The sequence below is a fragment of the Marmota marmota genome, unplaced genomic scaffold (genome assembly GCF_001458135.2).
Source record: "Marmota marmota marmota unplaced genomic scaffold, marMar, whole genome shotgun sequence".
Lineage (NCBI taxonomy): Eukaryota > Metazoa > Chordata > Mammalia > Rodentia > Sciuridae > Marmota > Marmota marmota.
This window is the reverse complement of record NW_026000020.1, coordinates 6,098,584-6,124,733: the sequence shown is the minus strand read 5'-3', so window position 1 is coordinate 6,124,733 and position 26,150 is coordinate 6,098,584. Positions and strand designations below refer to the sequence as shown.

Genomic DNA, 26,150 nt, shown 5'->3' with positions numbered 1-26,150 from the left:
CTATAATGAGTATCTTAGAATCATTTACATAAACTAGCTTTTTTTCTTTAAAATTTACGCATTAAGTTATGCGAACTATTGCACAATGGAAAATAACAAAAAGATGTCTTCATAATGGATGTCTGCAGTCACATGGCTTGTCCATTACCAGCCCAGAGCCCTGTACAACAGATGGCTGCCTTGGACTCTGTCATTCAGTGTTTGCCAGGCTGGAATGAAGTACCTCATTATAGGCAGTTCCATGACCAGTCAATCAAGCAGGCGTTGGACTGAAGCTGAGCTTTTCACATAGATGTACTACCCTACTACTAAGCAGCAGCTTGTATTATTATTCTGAAGAATAAGCCCAGGCCCGCACCCCTCCCACCTCTGCCATCCATCCACATAGGCACAAAATGTCCTTGTAACTTAAATTAGGAAAGAAGGCAAGGGACAAAGTACATGTGGGATCTCACTCCTGTTATCTGGGGCAGACTGAAAACGTCACTGCAGTCAAAGAAATAAAAAATGATTACACAAAACAACAGGGGCTGTTCAAGGCTGGGGCTGAAATTCTGCTTGCAGTGAAGCCTTAAAAGGCATTTAACAAGAGCTGGGATTGCGGCTCAGTGGCAGAGCGCTTGCCTCGCATGTATGAGGCACTGGGTTCGATCCTCAGCACCACATAAAAATAAATAAAATAAATAAAGGTATTGTGTCCGTCTACAACTAAAAAAATATTTTTAAAAAAGGCATTTAATAAGCAAAGCTGATAACCTCTCCCATTCTGAGTACAAGGCTACGACTCTAAAATACTCCAAATTATAGCTCAAAATACATGGCACTGAGACTCTGCTTTGCTTAAGGATGAAAAACGTTGGAAAGAGCATTCCTCCTGCATTATCAGCAACAAAAAGCGGAAAAACTTAAAAAGTCACAATTGTCCTTGAACTATATCAGAGATTGGTTATCAACCACCCAAAATCTCAGGAAGACAAACACTTCCAAGGAGAGATGGAATGTGACTACTGGCTCACCCAACATAGAGAATGGTACAGTCGAGGCTACCACCAGGAGGTAAAAAAGAATTCAGTGAAAATGTTTATAGAGTTTAAAGGCTGTGTGTGTGCTCTCCCAGGAGAGCACAGAACCCCTGGAAGCTGTGACCACTAGGTGGAGCCACACCAGAGTCAGAGATCAATGACATCCACATCTGCTGAGTCCCTAGAGAGTCAGACATTGAACAGTGAGTGCACTTTTGAATAATCCACAGCTTATGTAAGTAGTCATGAAAGAAATTATATTTTGAGTTGATTTGAGAACACAATGTGTACAAATTTGTGGGCAGCAGTTAAGACAATACTTGAAAGGAAATTTTAGCATCAAATGATTATTTTGAACATAAATGTCTCAAATCAAGAATCTATGTTTCTGCTTTGAGAAACTAGAAAAAGAGTCAATTAAATCCAAAGTAAAAGGAAGAATAATAAAGAGAGGAGGAAAAATTAAACAGAGTATAGAAAAAAAATTAATAAAACCAGTGCTGGTGCCAGAAAAAGGCCTATAAAACTGATAAAAACTTCTATACAGAATAATTGAATGAAAAGCGAGAGGATGAGAACAAAAAAGAAGGAACTAAAATATGAGTATTATTGCTGGGCACAGTGGTGCCTACCTATAAACCCAGTGGCTTGGGAGGCTGAGATAGGAGGATTGTGAGTTCAAAGCCAACCTCAGCAAAAGTGAGGTGCTAAGCAACTCGGTGAGACCCAGTTTCTAAATAAAATACAAAATAGGGCTGGGGATGTGGCTCAGTGGTCGAGTGCCCCTGAGTTCAATCCCCAGTACACCCCCTGCAAATAAGTATTATTATATACTCTTTATACATAAAAAATGGTAAAGGAATATTACGAACAACCCTATGTCTATAAATTAAAAAACTAGAGGAAACATATACCCCTTTTCATTTCTATTCAGTTGGCAACGATCTTTTAATTTGTATTTTCATATTGGTGGGGGGTATCGGAGATTGAACTCAGGGACACTTGACCACTGAGCCACATCCCCAGCCCTATTTTGTATTTTTTTAATTTAGAGACAGGGTCTCACTGAGATGCTTAGTGCCTCATTTTTGCTGAGGCTGGCTTTGAACTCGCAATCCTCCTGTCTCAGCCTCCCGAGCTGCTAGGATCACAGTCTGCGTCACTGCACCCCGCATTGTTGTTTTCTTATTTGATTTAAGTTGCCAAAGTCGTCCTTATTATACTTAGTAATACAGTGCAAAGATCTAAGAAGAAAAAGTTAATATCCTCAAGCCTTGTCCATTCTCACCCCTCAGGTTATCTAGTTAACCTGAATGTCTGTAACTTGATCTAGCTCTTATAATCAAAGGTACATAGATTCTTTGCTTTCTATAAAACATGACATTACATCCTGATCCACCACATGCCTTTTTTACATAAACACATGCATATTATTCACAGCATATCCTAGATTAACAGATACAGATCTATTTCATTCTTTTTGTCATCTGTACAATATCCCATACAAATGCTAAATCACGTTCTGTTCAATTCCCAACACCATGCTTGAACATCACAGTTTAACTTAAAACAGAATAAATAATGTCCAGTTTCTACAATGAATTAAAAATAGTCATTAGTATTCATTAATGGCCTTCAACCCATAAAATTATTTTTCATTCTAAAGCACATACATGTAAATGGACCAAAACATTTAGACTGAAACAAAGTTTTTCTTAGTTTTCAGTTTGCCTGGAAATTGATTTACTCAAAAAATTTCAGTCAATCAAAGACAAAATTATTTTTGTTTCCTTGTTATGTGTGTAAGGCATCCCCTCCATAGTTCAAACAAGTGAAATATGACTATCCATACAATATTAAAAGACTGTATCCTTTGATGCAAAACATACATTGTATATGGGACTAACCTGCAGTCTTAATATTAGGTAACTTTTAACTATAATTAGAAAAATATGGGGCTGGGGATGTGGCTCAAGCGGTAGCGCGCTCGCCTGGCATGCGTGCAGCCCGGGTTCGATCCTCAGCACCACATACAAACAAAGATGTTGTGTCCGCCAAAAACTAAAAAAATAAATATTAAAAAATTATCTCTCTTTAAAAAAAAAAGAAAGAAAAATATATTTAATTACTAATAACTGTAGATAAATTAATAATTGAAGATATATAAAGAGAAATAAGATGTCAGAAAAACACATTTCTACATCTCTTACCCTACTGGTTAATATGAAGGTGGCATCAGTTAATAAAAATTTTTTATTGCCAAAGAAGTTAAGACCTGCCTAGGATGCTGAGGATGATGCAGGGAGGCAGAGTTGCAAGGACACACAGAAAGGTCTGCTCGCCTGGGTACAGAAACACCAAAGCCCTGGCTGCAGGCACAAAAGCTGAGGAGGAGGGGAAGGAGGTTATTTCTTCCCTCAGGAGTTCATTCTCTCTCCCTTCCTCCTCCTGAGCTTCTGGAGTTAATGTTACCGCAGGGAAGAAGATGGAAAGATAAGGAGGAGGAACAAAGGTAAAAAAAAGCAGATTGCAGCTGTATCCTTTGAAGCAAAATCTGGACCATCTAAATGTTGCTTTTACTGTTTAATTCCACCTCCTGACAGCAGAAAACACAGATCTATTTTTAACTTGTTCTTTGATTATGTACACTTTTATTTATTTATTTTTTTTGTGGTGCTGGGGATTGAACCCAGGTCCTTGTGAATTGGAGGCGAGCATTCTACCAACTGAACTATATCCCCAGCCCCAGTTTATATTTTTAAGAATTTCCAGGAAAACTATTCTCTTCACATAAGTTCATCTGTAGAAACAGATCTAGTTCAGAAATGGTAAAATGGTGATCTTTAGCTAATGTTGTTAGGTCCACACTGTTTCTAAAACTGAGTTCATTATCTATGTGTAAAAACTGGGAAACATAAAAATTCTTATTCCTGATTTTTCTTGAAGAATCAGAACTGTGTATGGACTGACACTCTCAAAGGCCACTAAGACTGCAGCCTTGGTGGGCCACATGCTCTCCACAGAACTCCCTGTCCCTCTGGCTTGTGAAGGTAGAGAAAAGAGTGAAAACACTGGCCTTTACCCCAAGTAAAGCTGGTGTTCAGAAACAACAAACATCACTTGAACTAGCAATGTTAAAAAAGTTATAAATAAAACGTGTAGTGCAGATGTGAACTATTTTTAAACTGTTTCCATGTTTACCTGCCCTCTAACTCAACACACACACAGGCACTGAGGAAAGCTGGCTGGTTCTACATGCATATGAGTGTAGGACACAAGCCAGCCACTGTAGTGCAGTACCACTGGGATCACTGGGAGGCTAAGGGCCCTAGACTTCACCTTAGTTTTTTTTTTTTTTTTTTTAAAGAGAGAGAGAGAGAGAGAGAGAGAGAGAGAGAAGTTTTTAATATTTATTTTTTAGTTTTCAGCGGACACAACATCTTTGTTTGTATGTGGTGCTGAGGATCGAACCCAGGCTGCACGCATGCCAGGCGAGCGTGCTACTGCTTGAGCCACATCCCCAGCCCCTTCACCTTAGTTCTTGAAAATAACTGCATAACCTGGGCAAACCCCTCCAGGATAAGGCTTTTCATTGTACACACAGGTCTATCAGAACTAGAATTCTACTAAGACCTTTGCATATTTATAAGAATTGTGGAGTTATCTTTTAGGTACAACAAACACACTGATAATGAACTTAGGTGAAATTTACTTTCAGAAACATTTAAGAAAAGAGATATTTTCCATTAGTACTACAAAAAATTTATTACCAAAATAACATGATGACTTATCAATACTTCATTTATAAAATGCGTTTAAGTGAAAAAAGTCAAAATTATTTTTTTTAAATCCTACAAGTTGCTACCTAATAACATATGATAAAATAGGACTTTAGAAATGAGAAATGTAAAAATCTAAACAACTGATATAAAACTAATAGCTTCTATGTTTAAAAAAGTTCCTTTTTTGTTCTTTATTGCATCTCTTCAGAGGAGTCAGTGGAAAGATGAAATTAGGTTCCATTTATTTACTTCTCTCTGATACTAGATATTTATACATTAAAGTTTAATGCATTCTCTTAAATTCAAAACTTAAGATCCAATTTTTTATTTTGATAAGAAAAAAGTCCTTTTTTAAAAAATAACATAACAAGTCCACTGACTAACTACAAAACTGTAAGTAAAATTTTAGAGCATGCCTGCGGTAGAGCCCTAACACAGTCCCAAGATGCCTGTGACTATGCCGGGGCCTTGCCCCTGTGGTTATTTACAAGGCATGGTAAAGGATTTGGCAAATGTAATCGCGGCTAGCAGTCAGCTGACTCTCAGTTAGTGGAAAGGTAGGCCATGAAGATGGCCCTGAGCCAGTGCCACGAGTCTTCAAAAGCAGAGTTTGCTCCACTGGTGGCAGAAGAGGAAGAGTAAGGGGAAATAACACATTGCTGCTGGCGTGGAGGTGGAGGGGCCCCTAAGAAGGAATGTGGGTGCCTCGGGCTGAGAGGGGTCTGTGGTTAACATCAGCAACTGAATGGGGCTTCAGTTCCACAGGCATAGGAACTCAATTGTGCCCACAACTCGAATGAGTCTGGAGGTGGATTTCCCCTCAGCGCCTCCAGACAAGGGCTCAGCCTGGCAGCCTAATCTCCCCTGTGATAGCTGAGCTAACAACCCACTGGATTCGCAACCTACTGACTGCGTGCTAATGAGTGGGTACGGTCTTAAGCCATCAAATTTATGATAATTTGTTGTGCACCAATAGAAAGATGCCAAGAAATTATTAAGAGAAAATCAACTGACTGTAAGGATATTTAAGATTCCCAGCTGTTTTGTGTTGAGAAAAACAATGTCTTTTTAAGGGAAGGAGTAATAACTCTCAGGAAACTGAACAAACTCAAATCTAGGAAAGATAAGAAACATTCAAGCCAGATTCTAATTACAGTGAATAAAATTATTCATCAATATCCAACTAAGCACCCAGGAGAGATAATTTTTAGCAGAGAAACTTACCCTATTTTGAAAAAATGATGCATGAAAATGTGATGTTGTAGCAGATATGGATACTAAAGTAATGGTTTCTTCAGAACTAGGATTATGTAAGTAGACCTTCTCCATTTTTGGCATTCCAACTGGCCTGTAAAAATGAAAAGGCAACTGTTACAAATACTTCAAAGATAATTCTAATTGTAAAGATAAGTACCAGTCATTTAAAACATTAAATATCCAAATTATTAAAAGTTCATATTCACATACATTAAAATATCAAATTGATTAAAATGTAAAATTACACACAAAATACATTTCACTACTCAGCAAATATTTATTGAGTGTCTGTCACAGGCTACCCGCTATGCCAAGTGCCATGATACAGCAAAGTCAGTCTCAGCCCAGTGAAACCTACAACGTAATGAGGAACAGGCAGGGACCAAGTGGACCAGATTGGACCTTTTCTCTCAGCAATGCCACCCTGCCCTCCTACAGACTGAGAACCATGTACTTCTCAAACTCCACTGGTAAATAAATGGGATGGATTCAAACTAAAAAGCTTCTTCTTGGCAAAGGAAACAATCAATAATGTGAGCATAGAGCCTACAGATTGGCAGAAAATCTTTACCACATGCACTTCAGATCATGCATTAATCTCTAGGATATATCAAGAATTCAAAAAACTTAACACCAAAATAAAACAAAACAAAAATTAAAAAACCAAGTTTGCTTTCAAAGTGAAATCTAATGAAGTCCACTTAGTGCTTCTGTAGCCATTCTTCTCAACTTATACAGCATCAGAGAATTCTGCATGTAAATTACACATTTTTTTTTTTCTTAGTGTTCTATGGTCATTTCATTGTCCTGAGCCTTCTCTCTCCGGCAAGATTATCAGCACCCTGAGGACAAATGACACATCACATACTTTCTGCATGCTGCTCATAATATCTAGCACAGTCCCAGGCATGCATGTGTGTTTGCTTGCTTTCTCTCTCTCTCTCTTCTCTCTCTCTCACACACACACACACACACACACACACACACACACACACACCCTCTCTCTCTCCTGATCTGATCTTGCCCAACACAAACAAGTATGTTGCTAGGTTTTCACAATCCCAACATTCCACCCAGACTGGGTGCTCGTGATTTGACCCATGTCTCAGCCAACTGTTCACTGTTTTTCTCCTTAACCTCTACACTAATTCAAACTGTCACCTTCTAAGTCAAATACAACCTTCTTTCATGAGGCCCTTTCTTCATGCAACCATTTTAGGCCATGCTTTTAAAAACTTTCTGTGCTTTTTAATTCAAATTCAAGGTTTGTGTTTAAACCCCCCAACCCTAAGAAGCTGAAAATGCAGAGGCAGAACTGTGTTTTCTATCTGGTTCAAGTATCCAGCTTGCTTTTGTCCTGAAAGAAGTTTTGTCTCTACCTTTTCTTCCATTCAGTTGATCGCCTCCAATTTAAGACTTGGGAAATTTGATTAAACAGTGAACCCATGATCATTTTTGCTAGCTAAAAAAATTACTTGGTTTTATGCATCTTCAAAGATGGCAAATTAGTAGTACATATGGGGTCTCCTTGCTACTCCCACCTAATTTGCCAACATTGCTGAACGAACTTGAAAGTTAGAAGGAGATATGGATTCTGAGAAATAACAACCCAGGGAGAAATCCTTGGGGAACTGAAGGCTGCCTTGAACTGGCAGTTGGGAGGAACAAGGGGGATTGCGGGGCAAAGGGCAGCCCAAGCTGACACAGAGAGGCCAGGCAGAGGAAGGCTTCCCAACACTTACTCTCCACCTCCTTCCCTGTTGTCTTGAGGCCATCAGAGCCGACTCCTGCATCTTGGAACAGGGGAAAGGCTGGTAGCGGCTAGGAGCTGAAGATGGCTGTCCTTGAGCTCTTCTCTGAATGCCCTCTCCGGTCCTCCAAAGTCTTAGGGCTGGGGGATTACACTTTAGGAAGACACTTCTACCCAACATGCTTATGCCTAAACACTGTTTCAGAGACAGTAGTGACAAATATGGGCAGTCAACAGTGTGTGCAACCAGGGTTCTCCACCTCGGGCATTAGTCCTCTTCTTAAATTCACAAGAAGGGACAAAGGGCTTGGCCTTCTGCCCTTTCTTATTATGCCCTTTAAGACGGTAGCTCATAAAGTCATAGAGTAAAACAACATGAGTACATCAACTAGGAAATATATACAATGTGGTGACAGACAGGAATGCCAGCCCCAATATGATGACTGAACCTATAAGAGGATTTATGCTTCCCCACTTCATTAACATCAGACAGACTTGGTTCTTTCTGCATGAGATGTATGACTTGCAAATATTTAACCCATTCTGTGGACTGTCTGTTTTATTTTCTTGAGAGTCATCATTTGGAGCACAAAATTTTAACTTTAAGTAATCTAATTATATATTTTATCTTTTGTCACTTATGCTTCTGTATTCCAACCTAAAAAAACAGTGCACAGTCCAGGGTAATTGAGATACATGGTGATGTTTTCTTCTAATGGCTTACAGTTTTGTTCCATTACATTTACATCTGATATATTTAGCTTTAATGTTACATTTTGAATTAATTTTGGAGTATGGTGTGAGGAGGGGTCCAAATGATTTTTTTTTTTTTTTGCATGTGGATATTAAAGTTTTCTAGCATCATTTGTTGCAAAGACTGCTCTTTTCTCTGTTAAGTTGTATTGGTACCACAGTCAAAATCAACCGACAACAAATATAACAGTCTATTTCTAGAATCCAAATTCTTTTCCATTTATCTATGCATCTATCCTTACGTTGGTATAAGTGTCTTAACTACTGTTGCTCTGTACAAAGTTTCTGAAATTGGGAAGTGTGAGTCCTCCAATTCTGGTTGCCTTTTAAAGATTGCTTTAGCTGTTCTGGTACCTTATTTTCCATGTGAATTTTAAAATCAAGTTGTCAATTTCCACAAGAAAGACAACTGAGATTTTCAGGGGAATGCATTAAATTGATAGATCAATTTAGGGTACTGTAATCTTAATTTGTGTCTTTTGACTCATGAACATGGAATGTTTTCCTGTTTATTTTTTAATTTCCCTTGGTAATGACTTCTAGTTTTCGGTATACAAGCCTTACACTGATTGTGTCAAATTTACATTTAAGTATTTTATTCTTCTTTGATGTTATTGTAAATAGAATTTTCTTAATTTTAAGATTATTTATTGCCAATGTACAAAAATAGTTTTTTTGTGTGTGTATATTAATCTTGTATCCCGTAACCCTAATAATCCTGCTTATTAGTTCTAATGGTTTTTATTTTCCTAAAATGCATTCCTAAGGAATATCTACATACTAATGCACAACATATGCAGACAGACAGTTTTATTTCTTCCTTTCCTTCAGGGTGTCTTTTGTTTCTTTTTTTTTTAATATATTTTTTTATTGGTTGTTCAAAACATTACAAAGCTCATGATATATCATCTTTCATACATTTGACTCTTTTGTTTCTTTATCTCGTCTAGTTGCCCTGGTCAGACCTGGGGTTTAATACTGAATAGAAGTGACAAGAACAGGCATCACTGTCTTGGTCTTGATTTTAGTGGGGAACTTTGTACTCTTTGTATGGTAAGAATGAGCCAGCCTTCAGGTTTTCATAGATGCTCTTTATTAGGTTAAAGAAATTCCCCTTCTATTCCTAATTTGTTGAGAATTGTGAAAAGATACAGCATTTTTCATGGTTTTTTTTTTTTTTTTGTGCTTGACATGTTTCTTTTCCCTTTCTTATATTAGTATAGTGCATTACATCAACTGATTTTCAAATGTTAAACTAAAGCTTGCATTCTTAAGATTAAAACCACTTGGTCATGGTGTACAATTCTTTTTGTGTGTTGCTGGATTCTGTTTGGTATTTTGTGGAGAATTTGTGCACATCTATTCAGAAGGGATAGTTGTCTGTGTTTCCCCCCCCCACACACCTTTGACTTGTTTTGGTATAAGGGGGCAATACAGGCCAAAAAGACTAAGTTGGAAAGTGTACACTTCTGTTGTTTAGGAGACTCTGTGAATGACTGAGGCTAATTCTTCTTTGTATGTTTTGTAGCAATCACCAGTAAAGTTATGTGTACCAGGGATTGCTTTCTGGGAGGTTTTTGGTGATTAATTTAAACTCTTTAATTGCTATAAGTCTACTCAGAATTTTAAATTTCTTCTTGATTTTCTATTTCCATTCAGACTTTCTGTTTGTTATTTCTATAGGCAAAAATGTAAACAAATGGGTATGAAGCTGTGTTTCAACAGAACTTTATTTACAAAAACAGAGGACAATGGGGGCTACGGAGGGATATCAGCAAGAGGAGGGAATGGAAGACCCAGACCTCCTTATCCCACTGAGATGCCAAATTAATACACAGAAAAACTCTTTTCATGAGAAACTAGTTTAAGAGTCTCACCCCAAGTGAACTTGAAACCTGTTGCATCAAAGCTGGTAGGAAAATCTGGTACATCAACTCTCTAGAGCCTCCACCCCCGGCATAGCACAGCACAACAAGGTGGAAAATCCCAACTTCTAGCTTCTCTTGGGCAGGGAGAGAGCAGGCTGGACCACACGCCCAAAGTCTTGATTTTTTAGGGGCCTTCCTTCCTGAGGCATGGACTTCTATCTTGTCTGAATCTAGGGGCCACCGAGAACAAAAGCAATGGTTTGTCCTTACAGATATACAAGGCATACAGCACACCCGTGATCACGATTAACAAGCCATACAAGAATACACTAAATCCTTTGTTTGTTTTGTAGGTTTAAAGTATTTCTAAATCAAAACTGGGGAAAGTAAGTTCAAAAACAGGTAAAACTAATGTACTATTTAGAAATGTGTGCAGGTACAATATAACAGTAAAGAAAATTTAGAAATGATTAGAAGACTGAGGAAAAGTGGTTAATCCTGTAGAGCAAGAAAACTGTCACCGGGGCCACCTACAGAACAGGGTCTAGGTGCTGACAAGCGTTCTCTTTCTCCAGCTGTGTGGTAGATGTAAAAATACATTTGTCATGCATTTTTCTCTGTGTAAGTATATCATACAAAAAAGAAAAAAAAAGGTAGAGATAAGGTTACAGTGAGGTAACAAAAATACTCTAGAAAGTAAAACAACTCTACAATTGTTAAACACCATATAAAAATGGAATAAAAGGGGCTGGGGTTGTGGCTCAGTGGTACAGCGCTGGCCTCACATATGTGAGGCACTGGGTTCAATCCTCCACATCACATAAAAATAAATAAAATAAGATGAAGCCTATTTAGTCAGATATGGAGCTCAGTACGCTGGGACATATCCCTCGATAATCCACTGTAAAAAAATGTTAGCAAATGCTATTTAACAATAGAATGTTAGGGAACTCATTAGGTAGCTATTATGATAAATAACTCATAATGCATTTATTTGTCCAAGTTGAAATATTGTCTGTTTACTTATAATCTTGTCTAACTTCCTAATTAGGATTTCACAGACATTCTTGAGTAAAGCCCTCAAAACAAAAGGAGAAAAAAAGAAGTGAAACCCTGGTCAGAATTTCATGTACTCATGTATCTGACTCTCAGCAGTCACATATTTAATCTGCTTTTCATCTGCTGTATCATCTAAATCAAAATCCAAGTGGCTACATGTTCCCATTTCTTCTGTGGCTTCATTTACACCCGAATCTGGGACTCTACATTTTCTGTCTTTCCTGAAATGGAATGATAACATCTTTTTTCCATATTACCCAAAATACACAACAGGGTCCAAAAAATGCATAAGTTAAGAACTCTTCACTGTCTTTTGTACTCATATCACACTTCTAAAAATGGTTTTGATAACAGTTCACGCTGTTTTATTTCATACACCACTGGAGGATTTCTTTACAAGCTGATGTGAGTTTTGCGGCTGAGGCTGAGGCTGAGGCTGAGGCTGCGGCTGCCTCTGAGGCCTAAACCAAGCCTGTTTTAGGCTTGTGGAAAGCTGTGGGTGCCGCTGCTCTGCAGAAGTCGGGCAGATGCTCCCCGGCCAAGGGCCCTACTGAAGCAGCTCTCCTGGGAAGGCTGTACCCAGACTGCCCTGAAAGCTGGGATTCCACAAACTAGTTTCTCTGCTTTACTCAGGAAAGCAGAAACCTGGGCTAACATCTCTCCTTGGCTCACAGCCCAGCCACCACAAGGCCCACGGTAGTTCCATGGCTCAACAGCCTGCTACAGGTTAAGAGTGGAACCAGGGCTTGGGTTCTGACTGGCGATGGCAGGCTAAGGAAAGCAGGTTTGTGAGGACACTTCTGGCATTATGGAGCAGGAAGCTAAATACTCTCAGACCCTCAAATAAGAAGCAACCAACCTGCTCAATTTTTAGACCCCTTAACCAACTGGCTCGTGGATCCTAGATGGGAACTCAGGACTCTGAAACAGGTGAGCAGGTACAAACCCATGCAGGGCCTCACACTATGGCCAGGACACTGCAGGAAGAAGCCGTCTATAGTACTGCATGGAAGAGAAAGTCTTCTTCCTCAAGCTTTGTATAGACATGGAAGAACAATGACAGTACAGAAATAAAAACAGACTCCTTTCAACCTGAAAGTTCACCACTTCTGTACTGTGTTTTAAAAATATGCTCAGCTACAATCCAAATAGAATTCAGGATAAATATCAATCAGTCACTACTTAATGTTATCCCTTGTGTGACTTTAATCAGTCCCAGTTAAGGAGAAAACAAGGTATAAGATGGACAGGTCTTTGAGGTATCTTTTAAAAAGACAGGGCTGCAGAGGGCCCGCTGTATCAAAGGACGCTGGAGCAAGGACACAGGATTCCACAGTGCCACTGAGGCTGCCTTGCCCTCTCTTCAGTGAATGAGCAGAAAGGAAAGGCCCTAGGCCACGTCCCATAGAGACGAACTCTTGCTCAGAGGAGACGGGTCACGTTCTTAGGTTGTTCAGTGAAGCCTGGAGTAACAAGGACAGAGGGAGGGCATAAGCAGGCCATTCTAGGCATGAGTGTCTGCACAGAGTAGGCTGCCTCTCATTCTGGGCAGTGTACCCAGCAGGAAGCAGAGGGAGGCTCTCTGCTCCACCCTTTTCCCTTGGTGACATGAGCAGATTCAGGACTATGGCACATGCTTACTTATAAATACACAGTGCATTATTTTTCTGTGCTTTGTAACCAATTGCCACAAACTTAGTGGTTGAAAGCAACACCACTTATTGTAGCATTCTTTAAGAATGGCTGCATTATCTGCTGAGGGTCTCAGGCTTCTGCCTCCTGGTATGGGCAGGCTGGTTTCTCATTTGAAGCTCACAGTCCTCTTCTAAACCCATTCAGATTGTCGGCAGAATTCAGGTTGCTCTACCTCTTGCTATTCAGTTCTTCTATTTCCAAAACCAGTGTGAAGCAGCTCCCTTGCATCGAATACCTCTTGTGCTTCAAATCTCCAACATTTCTGTTCCTAATTGCTGCAAACACACTTAAAAGGCTCAAGGATTAGTTCAGGCCCACACAGAGAATCTCTCTCTCTTAAAGGTCAGTTGATCTGGGACCTTCATTATACTTTGTAAATTCTGACAGGGACACTTGGGTTAGTGTTTGAGTAATGGGGAAAAAGTGTGGTCAGTACATTAACTAGAGGCCTGAACATTTGCAGACCATCTTAGAATTCTGCTGATCACACGCAGCCTGTGTGACCTGCTTGGCTGGACAGGTAGAATTTAAAAATAAAGATTTCTAGACAAGGCCCATGCTGGTCCTGTTTGTTTCCATTATTGGCTGCTCCAAAGACAGAAGGAGGCACAAAGGGGACAGTGTCGAGTATTTATAGATGAACCAGGCTGATGCAAGTGGACAGCTGTTCTCTGTGCTGCAGCAACAGAACTAGCCACTAACTGTCTGTATTCTAGAAGAGTCAGAGGCTCTAAAGAATTAGGAACAAGCAGTATGAATGAGACCAGCTTGGAAAATACGCTGCAATTTTGTGGTCAGTGGCAAGTTTCCTATGCCACAGAAATATGACACTAAATGCCAGGAAACAGCTGGAGAAATGGACTACCAAGTGCCCTTAGACAAACCTTCTGAATGGCTGGGACACAGCACTCTGTTCTACACAGCTTTTGGCAGGAAGTTGGGCCGAATCAATATGCAGTACTCTGTACCACTCAATTACCACAAAATCCTACCATCAACTCAGAAACACATTGGTGGAAAGGCTCTTACAAAAAGACTGAAGAGCCAGCACTGAAAGGCCAAGGGGCATCAAACACTCCTTCAGAAAGGAGGCCTGCCTGACCTTCCCAAGAATGCCCCAAGTCCATAGAAAGGGACACCTTCATAAACTGAATTTACTTTGAGAATAAAGACTTCCATTTTTAGTGACAAACATTTAAATGTCCAGTCTTGACACATTAAGTAGCCGTTTCAAACTTTGGATTTGAAAACAAGATTTTCTGCCCTTAATAATTATATAAGCCGAAGAACTCAGGAAAACAAGTTTCCAACGAAGGCATCTTTTACAGTCTGCAATAAATGTTTGAAAAAAGAAGTTGTTATGGAAACAGAACATTTAACAGAATTCGTGTAAATCAGTGGGGGAGGGGTGGAAAGAGAAAGGGGCTGCTGCAGTGGGCTGCTGGTGGTGAGGGAGAGAGGGAGGCAGGAAAAGTAGGCCTGAAGAATCAGTTTAAACTAAAGGATGAAAAATCAAGATGCTAACCTAATGAGTTTTCAGTTCTAGGGTGCAGTAGGGCTGACCAAGGTGGGGAGGAGCCACTTGGAGGGTGGTCTACAGAAGCAAAGGGACTTCTCATTGCCTTCTTACCAAAGGGCCTGAAATCCTTTAGCAGATGCCAGGAGTAGTGAGGACCGCGACTCCACTGGCTATTAAAATTACGAACACACATCACCTCTCCCTTCATTTCTTATGCTTATCAGCGGTGGTTTCCAAGCCCCACTGATGCCCCTCATCTTGCTACATCCGGGCAAGCCAACAGACAAGCCCACAGCCTTTCCAGGCCCTAGTGAGAAGTACAGACCATGCAAGAATCCCCCACCAGCCTCGGCCCTGAATCTCAATAAAAGCCAAGCAAATTTCCTCTCTTTGCTCTCTGAAGCCACTTTCGGACCTGCTTGGGAACCTGCTGTGGTTTCTCCAGAAAGTGTCCTTACATAAGTGTAGATGGTCCCCAACTTATGATGGCTCAGCTTAGGATTTTTCAAGCTTAAGATGGTGCAAAAACAACCTGCACTCAATAGGAATCATCATTTGAATGTGGATCTTTTCTTGGCTCACACTATGTGGCTGCAGCTCCTGGTCAGCCACAGATCAAGGGGGAAGCGACTGAGACTGGCACTGGGCTGTGTTGCCAGTGCTTTCTGGCTCCAGGTATTTCACAAATTCCACGAGAATGCGACACTATTGAAGAAAGCTCTGTGCCAGATGACTCTGCCCAACTGTAGGCTAATGTCAGGGTTCTGGGGACATTTAAAGGAGGTTAGGCTGGGGGGTGGTGGTGCAGCTCAGTATAGAGTGGGTGCTTGGCATGCTTGAGGCCCCATTCCAAAAACAGAAACAAAAAAAGAAAAGAAAAAGGAAAAAGGGAGGCCAGGCTGAGCTGTTGTTGGTAGGCGAGGTGTATTACACAGGTTTTGACTTATTAACATTTTGAACTTAAGGTTTATGGAGACATACACCCAGATTAAGTTAAGGAACATCTGCTTATCAGACCACTTCAAACCCGCTTAGTGCATGTGTGACATCATCCTGGTATCCTAGCCAAACTTTAGGTGGGGATCCATTCCACCTCTGTGGGGTCAACGTGAGACTACGGGTACAGAAGGTTTCCACCTTGGCTGGGCAGGTACTGGCCCCTGGGGTTCAACAGGCTGAGGAGTGGCTGCCCGACAAATACAGGAATGGCACCTGGAGATGTCCACTGCTAAACCCCCTCTGGTCTGCACGGTGGGTGGACACACCTGACTGTGATCACTCTGGGCTCTACACTGAGCTTTTTTATGCTAAAGGAGCAGAAGCAAGTGCTTCCCAGTGGAAGAAAGCTCCAGAGTGCAAGTCTGGAAGCAGTCATAGGATTCTTGCCATCACTGAGGGAAAAGACATTGGCAGTGACAGAGAGTAAGCCAACAGAGAGAGGCACAAATGACGGGCAGAGAGGAGTCCTGGGGGTGCTGATCATGCAGACCCTCTATCCCAAGGGGCAGCTGTACCTCTGGCCTTTCCGCAGATTCCTCACCTCCTCAGGACTCTTTCCAGCACAGTCACACTTACTTTGACAAGTTTCAGTTAACCTCTGTGACAACCAGATGACTATGGCACTGACCAAAAAACAGAGGGACCAAATGTAGTCTGGCACGTTAGTTACGCAGAATGACCTGGTTAATATTATCACCTGCCGGACAATCAGGGAACGAAAGGCCCTATGTGTCTGCTGTGCTCCAACAGTTCACAAATAACAAAGATACAAAGCAGACACGGCAGAAGCCTTCCCCACCGCTGAGTCCTTAAGAGCAAATCTGCCATTTGTTCTCTCCACTTTTCCAACTGTGTGGAGACTCCCGTTAAATCCTCAGCACCACCAAAAAAAAAAAAAAAATCCTGTTAGAGCCAGGTGTGGTGGTGCATGGCTCTAACAGACTCAGGAGGCTGAGGCAGGAGGATCATGAGTTCAAAGCCAGCCTCAGCAACTAAGCAAAGCCCCAAGGAATTTAGCTAGACCCTGTCTCAAAATAAAACATAAAAAATAAAAAGGGCTGGGGATGTGGCTCAGTGGTTAAGTGCTCCTGGGTTCAATCCCTGATGCCAAAAAAAATCCTGCTAGAGGGAAATTCTCAAAGTATGCGTAATATGATTCCTGGAACTCAGGAAGACCTTAGTGACTTCAGGAATGGTGTGGTGCTCTCCACATGTGTGGTGGGCACACAGGAGATTTGGCATTTATCTTTTGACAATAGGAACTGACTAAAGGACTTTTTTTTTGAGGGGTGGCATGATCAGATTTTAATATTAAGAGGATTTTTCTGTTGACAGTATGGATCATAAGTTGGAGAATGGCAGGTTTGTGCTGGAGGACAATATGAAGTGATGGGGCCTGGACTAGGAGGAGAAGCGGGGGCAGTGAGAAGGAGAGGATGAGCAAAGGCCCCTCCAGTCACAGGTGTGGTAGGGGTGATGGGAGTGCTCTGAGGGCAAATGCCAGGAAGCCCCCCGGATTCCCACCTGGTGGGGTCACTCAGAGACTGAAGTTGCAGCAAGACACGTTGCGATGACAGTGACGTTGGTGACACTATCATGGTGAGTGATGGCGTGGGGTACGGGGTCGGGGAAATCACAGGCATATGTCAGACACGTTGGGTGAGGTGGGAGAGCAGAGGCAGGCAGTGGGCGGGTAAAGGGACAGAAGCCCTTGAAAGAGAAGGAGGAAGAAGAGGCTTAGACACAGGAGGAAAGCAGAGGGCGGTTCACACGAGTGGGGCCGAGAAAGATCTGAGCGAGGAAGCACTGTGCACTCCACAAGAGATCAAGGAAGATGTGACTAACAAGTGTCACCTAACAGAGAGACCCAAGGGGGGCAGGCTCAGGGCCTGTGAACTCAGCAGTTGGACAAGCCTTCCAAGGACACAGCCCTTTTTGTTCTTCCATTCTGTGAGACAAACTGCTCAGCTCTAACACTGATGGCAGGATGGGGCCACAGTTCCCGGCACCGCAGACAGACAAGTCCCAGCAAGGAAGAGGGCGCTTTCTTTCCTGTGTCTCCTTTTGGGGAGAGGGGCTTTCCAGAAGTCCCTGGGTACAAATGCCTAAAACAGGGGTGTGTCTATCCCTGAACTGATCACGAGAATGGGCTCATTACTGACTGAGATTTCATGGGACTTACTCCTGAGTCAGGGACAGGGCCACTTTCCCTAAGGGTAAATGAAAAGGCTGGAGTGGTAGCAAAAGAGAAGTGGGGAGAGGCTGACCAGGCGACAGGCGTGAAGTGGGCCGCTCTATGCTGTGGTATTCTCTGATTGTTTTTCAGTTAATATTCCTTTAAGAAAGAGCAGGAAAGTTTGGAGGCAGAAAGAAATATATGGGAAAAAACTTCAGCCATCTAACAAGCTTTTCGTTTCGGAGAGGGAAAAAAAGGTGCAATACTTTAAAGAGGGTGTGTCATAAAGTATCTCTGGATCTCCTTCAGCAATCAGCTACTTGCTGATGCCATTGGAAATTGTTTTTGGCAGTGAAAATGTACAGTTTCATGTTCTTTGTCCTAAAACTACTGTAAAGTTTCATAAAAAGAACCTCAGCTCTAAAATTACTAAGCAAAATTTTCAACCCCATCGCCTTCCACGTTTTACAATAAAAGTACTAAATTTAGGAACCTCTGGGTTTATAACCATGTGATGGCTTTGTGACACCAACCTGCAGTCCCCAGAATTCCTTTCCAGCTTGTTTCTGGTTAATGTGTTATACCTGTTCTCTCCCAAGGGCTGCAAGATGGGGGTCAGGCAGCGGTGACTGTGTCAGTATCCCTTCTCCCAGCTATTCAGTCACATACTAATCCAGGTACTGCTAGGAGGGATTTTGCAAATGTAATTAAAGCACCCAATCAATTCACTTTAAGTTAATCAAAGAGGATATTATTCTAGGTGGGCCTGTCAATCAGTTGGAAGCCCTTTCAAAGACAGCTTAGACTTTGTGCGGGTGGAGAGACTCCAAACAGCAGCTGGACTAGCAGTATCCCTTCCCCAGAGCCTTCCCTGAAGGCCCACCTACAGACTGTAAGCTTTAGCCCCTACCCTGGGAGGTCCAGCTGACTCCTGATCTTTCCCTCCTGGCTGCCTGCCCCTGCAGAATCTCAACTTACTTGACTAGTTCCTAGAACCATATTAAGCCAACTCCTTATGATAGACCCTCCATACACACACACACACACACACACACTCTGACCAACACATTTAGAATCTCTGGCTGTTTCTACTTCTCTAACTGAACCATTATATGCATAAGTTCACATTTGCCCACCCCTTAGCTCCTACAGATTTGCTTCTACCTTTGTGAGATAAAATACACTTCCCATTTAGCTGTTCTCAGGCTGTTCTCCCATTATTTAAAGCCTTTCTGCACCCAAGGTCTTAGTTCTTTCAGCTGCATTAATAAAACACCATATAATGGGTGGCTTATAAACAACAGAAATATGTTTCTCACAGTTGGAGAGGCTGTGAATCGGAGATCGAGGGCCAGCATGTTTGGGGTCTAGCAATGGCCCTCTCTCTGGTCTTCCTGCTATACTCACATGGTGGGAAGAGCAAGGCAGCTCTATGGGCACCTTTCACAAGGACATTAACCCATTCCTCAGAGTCCTGCCCTCTCTCAGGACTTAATCATCTACAGAGCCCCCTTTCCTACCATCGTCACATAGGAAGTACAGTTCCAACACATAGATGGGGGAGAGGGGACACACAAACATTCAAACCACAGCCAAGAGTTTTCTTTTTGTTTGTTTCCACCATTTTGAAATCAAGCATAAGTCTGCTACTTTAGGGAACAGCTACTTCCCTATGCTTCAGATAAATTTCTTCACTGTGCTCCCTGACCCTGGTTTGTACTGTACTGGTTTGTCCTTCTTTCCGTGTGTCTTCAGCAAACCTTCCAGACTTTCTCTAAGCTCAGGAGATTTCTGTTTCTCTATGACCAAGGACCAGTCCTGCTAAGGAATCCCATTTATTCTCTTTCCAGTCAGAGACTGGTTCTTTTATTCTGATCAGTTGCCTCTTGTTCATGATAAATTATTCTCTAGTCTAAAGGTAACTAAAAACTTCAACAGGGCAGTCTGCTAAGGAAATAGGCATGGTTGCATTTAAACCATTAAATTCAGCACTGATCACAAGAAAGAAACATCTTAAACAATTCCAGTGAATGAATTTAACAAATATACCTATATTATTTTTCTTTAAAACTGTAAAAGTAACAGAAAAGTCAGTGGAATTTTTATCAGTATACATAATATAGGAAGTCAAGAAGCAGGTTATAAAATACTATGTTCAGGAAATATGGTTATATTTTTATAACTTAATAAATGAGTAGTGATGCACAGAAAAGGACTCAAAAAGCAACCTCAGCTGGGCACAGTGGCACACGCCAGCGGCTCAAGAGGCTGCGGCAGGCAGGAAGATTGTTGTGCTCAAACCCAGCCTCAGGAAAAGAAAGGTCCTAAGCAACTTGGTGAGACCCTGTCTCTAAATAAAATACAAAATAGAGCTGGGGATGTGGCTCTGTGGTTGAGTGCCTAAATTCAATCCCTGGTACCCACCCCAAAGAAAACAAGCTCAAATTTAAGGTTTCCAGGTGTTTGGATTATGAGTAGCATTTTATTTCCCTCTCCCTGCCCCCACAAATAAGTATTTTTTAAAGCTTACTACAGTGAGCGTATACTGCTTGCTTAGCAGGCAACTCCTATAAGTTCTGTGGTGGTGATTTATCAACCATGGCCCAGCACAGGAATTCCTAAGTAGCTCCAAAGAACCCACTACTAGTAGACTTGGAGGGGAATGTCTGTAAACCCCTTGAACCTGTATGCAAAGTGGTGTGTGTGTGTGTGTGTGTGTGTGTGTGTATTGGGAGACAGGAAGCAAGAGGGTCCACAGCTTTCATCCATCCCAAAGAGATCCATGACACAAAAACGGTCAAGATCATCAATCCAGAATCTTGCTTGATCTTATCCCAACTTCTCCTATTTTGGTGGTGGAGCATTGCTTGATGGATTGAGAGACAGTTAATTTGGAACAGGAATTTCTAGTTTTAGTTCAGGTATTTATCTCAAAATAAAATTTACAAAACTTTCTCAAAAAACAAATACTGAAGTAAAAAAAAAAAAACAACACACCAGTTGCATATAACTTTTTAAAGAATATTTTGAGAATACTTACCTGTACCAAGTTTTTCAAAGTTGGACTTCTACTTGCAAATGCTCTACCAAGAACTAGGCAAGAGCTACACCCACTACAACCCCCTCACTACTTTAGACTAAAATCCTGATACTATGCACTGATCTCCTCTCCCACATCTCTTGACAAAGTGCCACAGATACTGCTTAGTGCCATAGTCTTGGCATGAGTTCCTCAGTCTCTAATGTGATTCACTCTGGAATAGGAGAACACACTGGAAACAAAACAGTCTTGATTTGAAAAATAATGAACTCTCCTGATATACATCAATATATTCCTTGTTTCATTAAATATGTTGCATTTGTAAGGAGATTCGGTGACGTATTTCTGTAAGTGGATTAAGAACTCTATATTCCTTGTAGTTTCAGCACTGAGTCTATCTTAGTCCATTCGGGGCTGCTCTGATGAAATACCACATTCTGGGTAATTTATAAAGAACAGAAACCTACCTCCATGCAGTTCCTGAGACTGGGAAGTCCTCCCTGCAGTGTTTTAACATGGCAGAAGGCAGGTATCAAGCAGGGAAAGATGTCCCACTCAGTAGAGAGCAGCAAAGGCAGAGCCTGCCTGACCCAATAGCTTCCTAAAGGTCCTGTGTCTCCACGTGAAGGTCGTTTCCAACCACAGGTTCTCATACAGAACCAAATAGTGACTTACTATCTATCTGAACACACGGTCTTTAAACCCTCACACTAGTTAATTTTATTTACATAATGACTACTTCCAAATACTGATTACATCTAGAAATGCACAATTAAGTATGCAAACTTCTATCTGCACTCCAGCCCCCCAAATCCATGGGATCTCTGTGGGAATACAATCTCCATTAAACACCTGCTATCAAATATCTTTTACTTCTGGTGGCTAATCATTCGAAAAAGTTTAACTGATATATTTTGATTATTCTAGGTTTTAAATTATAAATTATTTAAACTTAGTATGTTTATTATAGTAAAAACAGCTAAGTACAACTTTGATAGCATTAAAGACAGTTGTAATTTTCATCTGTTGAGTCAGGATATCGATGTATCGAACAATAGATACCTGAGTAAATGGCAGTGAAATAAATAAAACTACATTTCTAAGTAAGGAAAAGAGCAATTTGACAATGTACATCAACACTTTAACAATAGGGATTTTACTCCTGGAAATCTAGACTAAGGAAATAGTCTAACATTTACCTACCTACCCACCAATCTCAAAAATTAAAAAACAAACTGAAGCCTTTATGCATAGACATTCACTATAGCAATGGCATGAAGAGAAAAAAGAAACAACTAAATGTCCAAGAATGAGGGAACAGTTAAACTCAACAGGATTGCTATTCAGCACATACATTTTCATTTAGGACAAGCTTATAGTACACAGCATTACTTATATTAATGAAGGAAAAAGGTCTAAAATTGCCCGAACAGTCTGATCATACCAGTAAAACACACTGCCAGATGCATACGCACACATGAAGAACCAAAATCCAAGCTTCACTGTGGCCCTATCAGGGATTCTAATTAGTGGAGCCGAAACATGCATGGCTTCCTCTTGTCCCTTTTAAATTTCTGCTAACTTACCAAGTGGCACTGCTGTGACTGGCCCTGCCCAAAAAGAGCTCACCTGGGCTGCCCAATCCCTCGATTCTCACCCCTTACTACCCCTCTCTTAAGACCTTGGGATGGGGGCACTCACTGGCTTCCAAAGCCCTTTGGGATTCTCGTTGGGGGCAGGCAGGGGGGCAGTTTCTGGAGACAGAAGAAGAAATTCTACAGCATGCTCTTTAAAAGCTCACAGGCCAACCTGGAAGATGGGTGGCTTCATGTCCAGAAAATAAAGGAAAGGAACTGATTTGGAGCAGGAGGGGTCAGGGTGAGGGCCTAGAGGCAGAGGCCAGGAAGGAGGTGGAGTTGAGGATGGTATGATTGATGGCGCAGGTGCTCTCCTCATCCATCTGCTTAATCGGGTTGGAGCCCAATAGAGTAAAACCCTGTTTCTCCGTAAGTTTCTGAAATGTGTGAAACCTGAGTCCCAGAGGTAGAAGGTGAGCAATAAGGACAGTGTAAGGAAGCAGTTTTGTTCTTGGACTGGGTCTGTATGTAGCATCTGCTTTTGCCAGCCTTTCTGGGTTGGTGATACTTTCTCTGTTGTGAGGTATAAAAGCTGTACTTTGGCGCACGTGTGTAATCCCAGTGACCAAGGAGGCTGAGACAGGAGAATTCCAAGTTTCAGGCTAGCCTCAGCAACTTAGTGAGACACTGTCTCAAAGTAAAAAGTAAGGGCTGGGGCTACAGCTCAGTGGTAAAGCACACCTGGGTTCAAACCCAGTACGGTGTCTTAAAAAAAAAAAAAAAGCATATGCGTCTAGCAAATACTATTTCCTTAGCCTAGACTTCCAGTAGTAAAATCACTGTTGTTCTGCCCATAAAAAAAACTTTTAAATAATAAGAAAGAAAATAAAGTGCTGATCAGAAAAGTTAACCTATTAAGTTTCATGCTGCTTCTGAAGATAAGATTCTCCGAACCAAAGAGTGCAATGTGGGGGTATTTTTCAAGTGTTCTCAGTATTATTATATTAGACTCCTAATAGTTGTTTCCTAGTATTGAACTAGATTCAACATTTGTTTCCTGGTGACTTGAACATAATTTTCTTACATAGATAACACAGGCCAAAGGCAAGACAAATGCATATAAAATGATAGTTTAACAGGAAAATAGAGTCCAAAAATGTTAAACTTACTGTTCATGGAAATCCAGCATTGGTGGCTCAAATCTGATGGGCCTGCAATTACCCCGGTACAGAGATAAACTGTAATTAAAAAGAAAAAGAGTTTAAGAAGCAGTTCTTCAAAAAACGCATTTCCCTAAACAGTAGTCAAAATGCTTGGCTTTTGTACTGAGAAAAGTGGGGAATCCTTAAGGAAAGTGGGGCCTAGTGTATTGATTTTTTTTTTTTTAATGAGAGGAAATCAATAGACGTTGTATCTTTAAAAAAATTTAAAAAGGGAAATACTTTTTCTATCTAACTGTGAAAATAGGAAATGCTCAGATAGACTGTTGAAATTTATTTGGTTGAAATAACTGGTAACAGTATGCTTTAATATGTTCATTTGGATTTTTGATACACATATGATGAATACTTAGTAACTGAAACAATTACATAAGCTTGACAGACATCTGGAAACAAAAATTAGGATCCCATTATGACTACAATGGTAAAGGGCTCAACAAAAAAATGAACTAAGAACTAAAACATTTATCCCATTTGGGAGTTTGGAACACACTGATCTGTGATGTTCTGGCTTAAGATGAGTATCTTTCCTAGCCACCCCACCTGGCACTGCACCTTCTCAGTAAGCCAGATTTCTGCATAGCAGCCATAGACACCACCCTGATCCAACCCTGATGGGGCTGGGAGTGCCTGCGTACCTAAAGCCAGCTGCTTCTGCACCCTGAAGTTCGAAATGCAGTCCGTTTGAAAGGCAGGATTGGCTCTTCTTATCCTAAGGAATGATGCCCGAGCAAAAGCCCTCTGTGAGGCCCAAGGGCTTCATTTTCACCACAGCCAGATTTCACAAGAGCGCAAATCTCCAAGATGGCACAGCGATTCCCTTCAGGACGCACAGGAAAGGCAGCAGAAATAGACAAGGACATCCACAATATGTAGGAAGTTTGGCTTTAATTCAATCTTACATTTAAGATTAAATAGTCCTGATAGTATTGAGCTGGAAGTAACAGCCCAACCGTACTTTCAGCCCTACCAATTTGGAGTTTTCCTCTGAGCTGACTGATCATCTCTTTCTACATATGAACAGAAAAGAAAGAAAACATCAAATATAAGACTACACTTTACTAACGCACAAAACGAAAGACACTGGGACAAAAGAGCACAGTTCCTTGCAACTGGGCTGCCATGCGCAGTGGTAGGTACAAAATCTATTCCCTCTTACTTTCTGCCCTTCTTTGTGCACAACAGAACAACTCTTTTGACTTCTTCAAAACAAGATGTTGTTCAGCTCATCTGTTTTAGTAGTGTTAAACTCAAAATCACACGAAATCCGAATCAAGAAAAAATAAAGCGCTGCATATAGTAATTGTCTAAGTTATTCATTCACACATATAAACCTGAACTGTGTTAGATGCCAGAGGTACAAACAAGATTAAGAAATGTCTTTTTCTTCTCACAAAACCACGAGTCTATTCTGCAAGTCACGAATGGAAATGTCTGAAGTGGCCAGGCAGGGTAAAAAAGTGAATACCCCATTTATTCAGCATGAAGATGCCATGGGATATAAAGATAAATCAAGCCAGGCACAGTGATGCATGCCTGTAATCACAGCAAGTCAGGAGGCTGAGTCAGGGGGATTGCAAACTTGAGGCCAGCCTCTGCAACTTTGTGAGACCCTGTCTCAAAATTAAAAATAAAGGGAGCTGGGGAAGGAGCTCAGTGCTTGCTTTGCTTGTGCAAGGCCCTAGATTCAATCCCAGGACTGTAAACAAACAAGCAATTAATTAAAAAATAAAGATAAACACAGTGGGTGCTATGGTTAGAACTGAGAACACCTCTCTCAGAGAGCCAAAAGCCAAGACCTAAATGGTGGAGACTGATGAAGTGGAGATGCACCTGTAAGGTGAAGACCAAGGAGGCTGAAGGGACTGAGTACAAGGAAGGAGAAGGGGAGAGGGGGAAGAGGGACAGGGGATGAGGCCAAGGCACTGACACCAGACCTCCTTGTAGGAGCATGGCTTTAATCCACGTGTAACTAATGGCCTCTACAGTGTTTTGAGCAAATAAGTGATACGCCCTGATACTTGAAAAGCTTAATTCTGGCTACTGTGTGAAGAACAGATTGTGGGAGCCCAGGAGAGGAAGCAGGGAGCTGCTGTAGGGTTTCAGACAAGAGGTGAGTATGTCCCTGGTCTACAGGTGACCCACAAGGGAAGGTAAGTGAGAAGCAACTGTTTTCAGAAACTCTTTGGAAGTTAGACACAACATATTATGCCAATGGCTGAACTCTGACTGTGAGAGAAGAAAAAAAGAATCAATGATGACTTAATAAGATTCTGACTGGCAACAAAGTTGTGACATGGGAGGAGGGGCTGGGAAACAGATAGGTAGACGGGAGGAAGTTCAAAGGTATTAAAATGTTTCAGACATTTAATTTGAGATGGCGTATCTAGACGGTGTTGTCAAGTAGGCAAGTGGATATACACAACTACTGTG

The 26,150-nt window shown here is 41.3% G+C and overlaps 1 protein-coding gene across 1 annotated transcript in view; it reads right to left on the bottom strand.

Annotated features, from left to right (window-relative positions):
- Tmem131 (transmembrane protein 131) overlaps positions 1-26,150 on the bottom strand; it is a 115,198-nt gene that overhangs the window by 60,597 nt on the left and 28,451 nt on the right. The window contains exons 4-5 of the mRNA XM_048810404.1: positions 23,667-23,735; positions 6,029-6,152 (exon numbers count right to left, since the gene is read on the bottom strand). Coding sequence (XP_048666361.1) covers positions 6,029-6,152; positions 23,667-23,735 — 193 coding nt within the window. The remainder of the gene's footprint in view (positions 1-6,028; positions 6,153-23,666; positions 23,736-26,150) is intronic.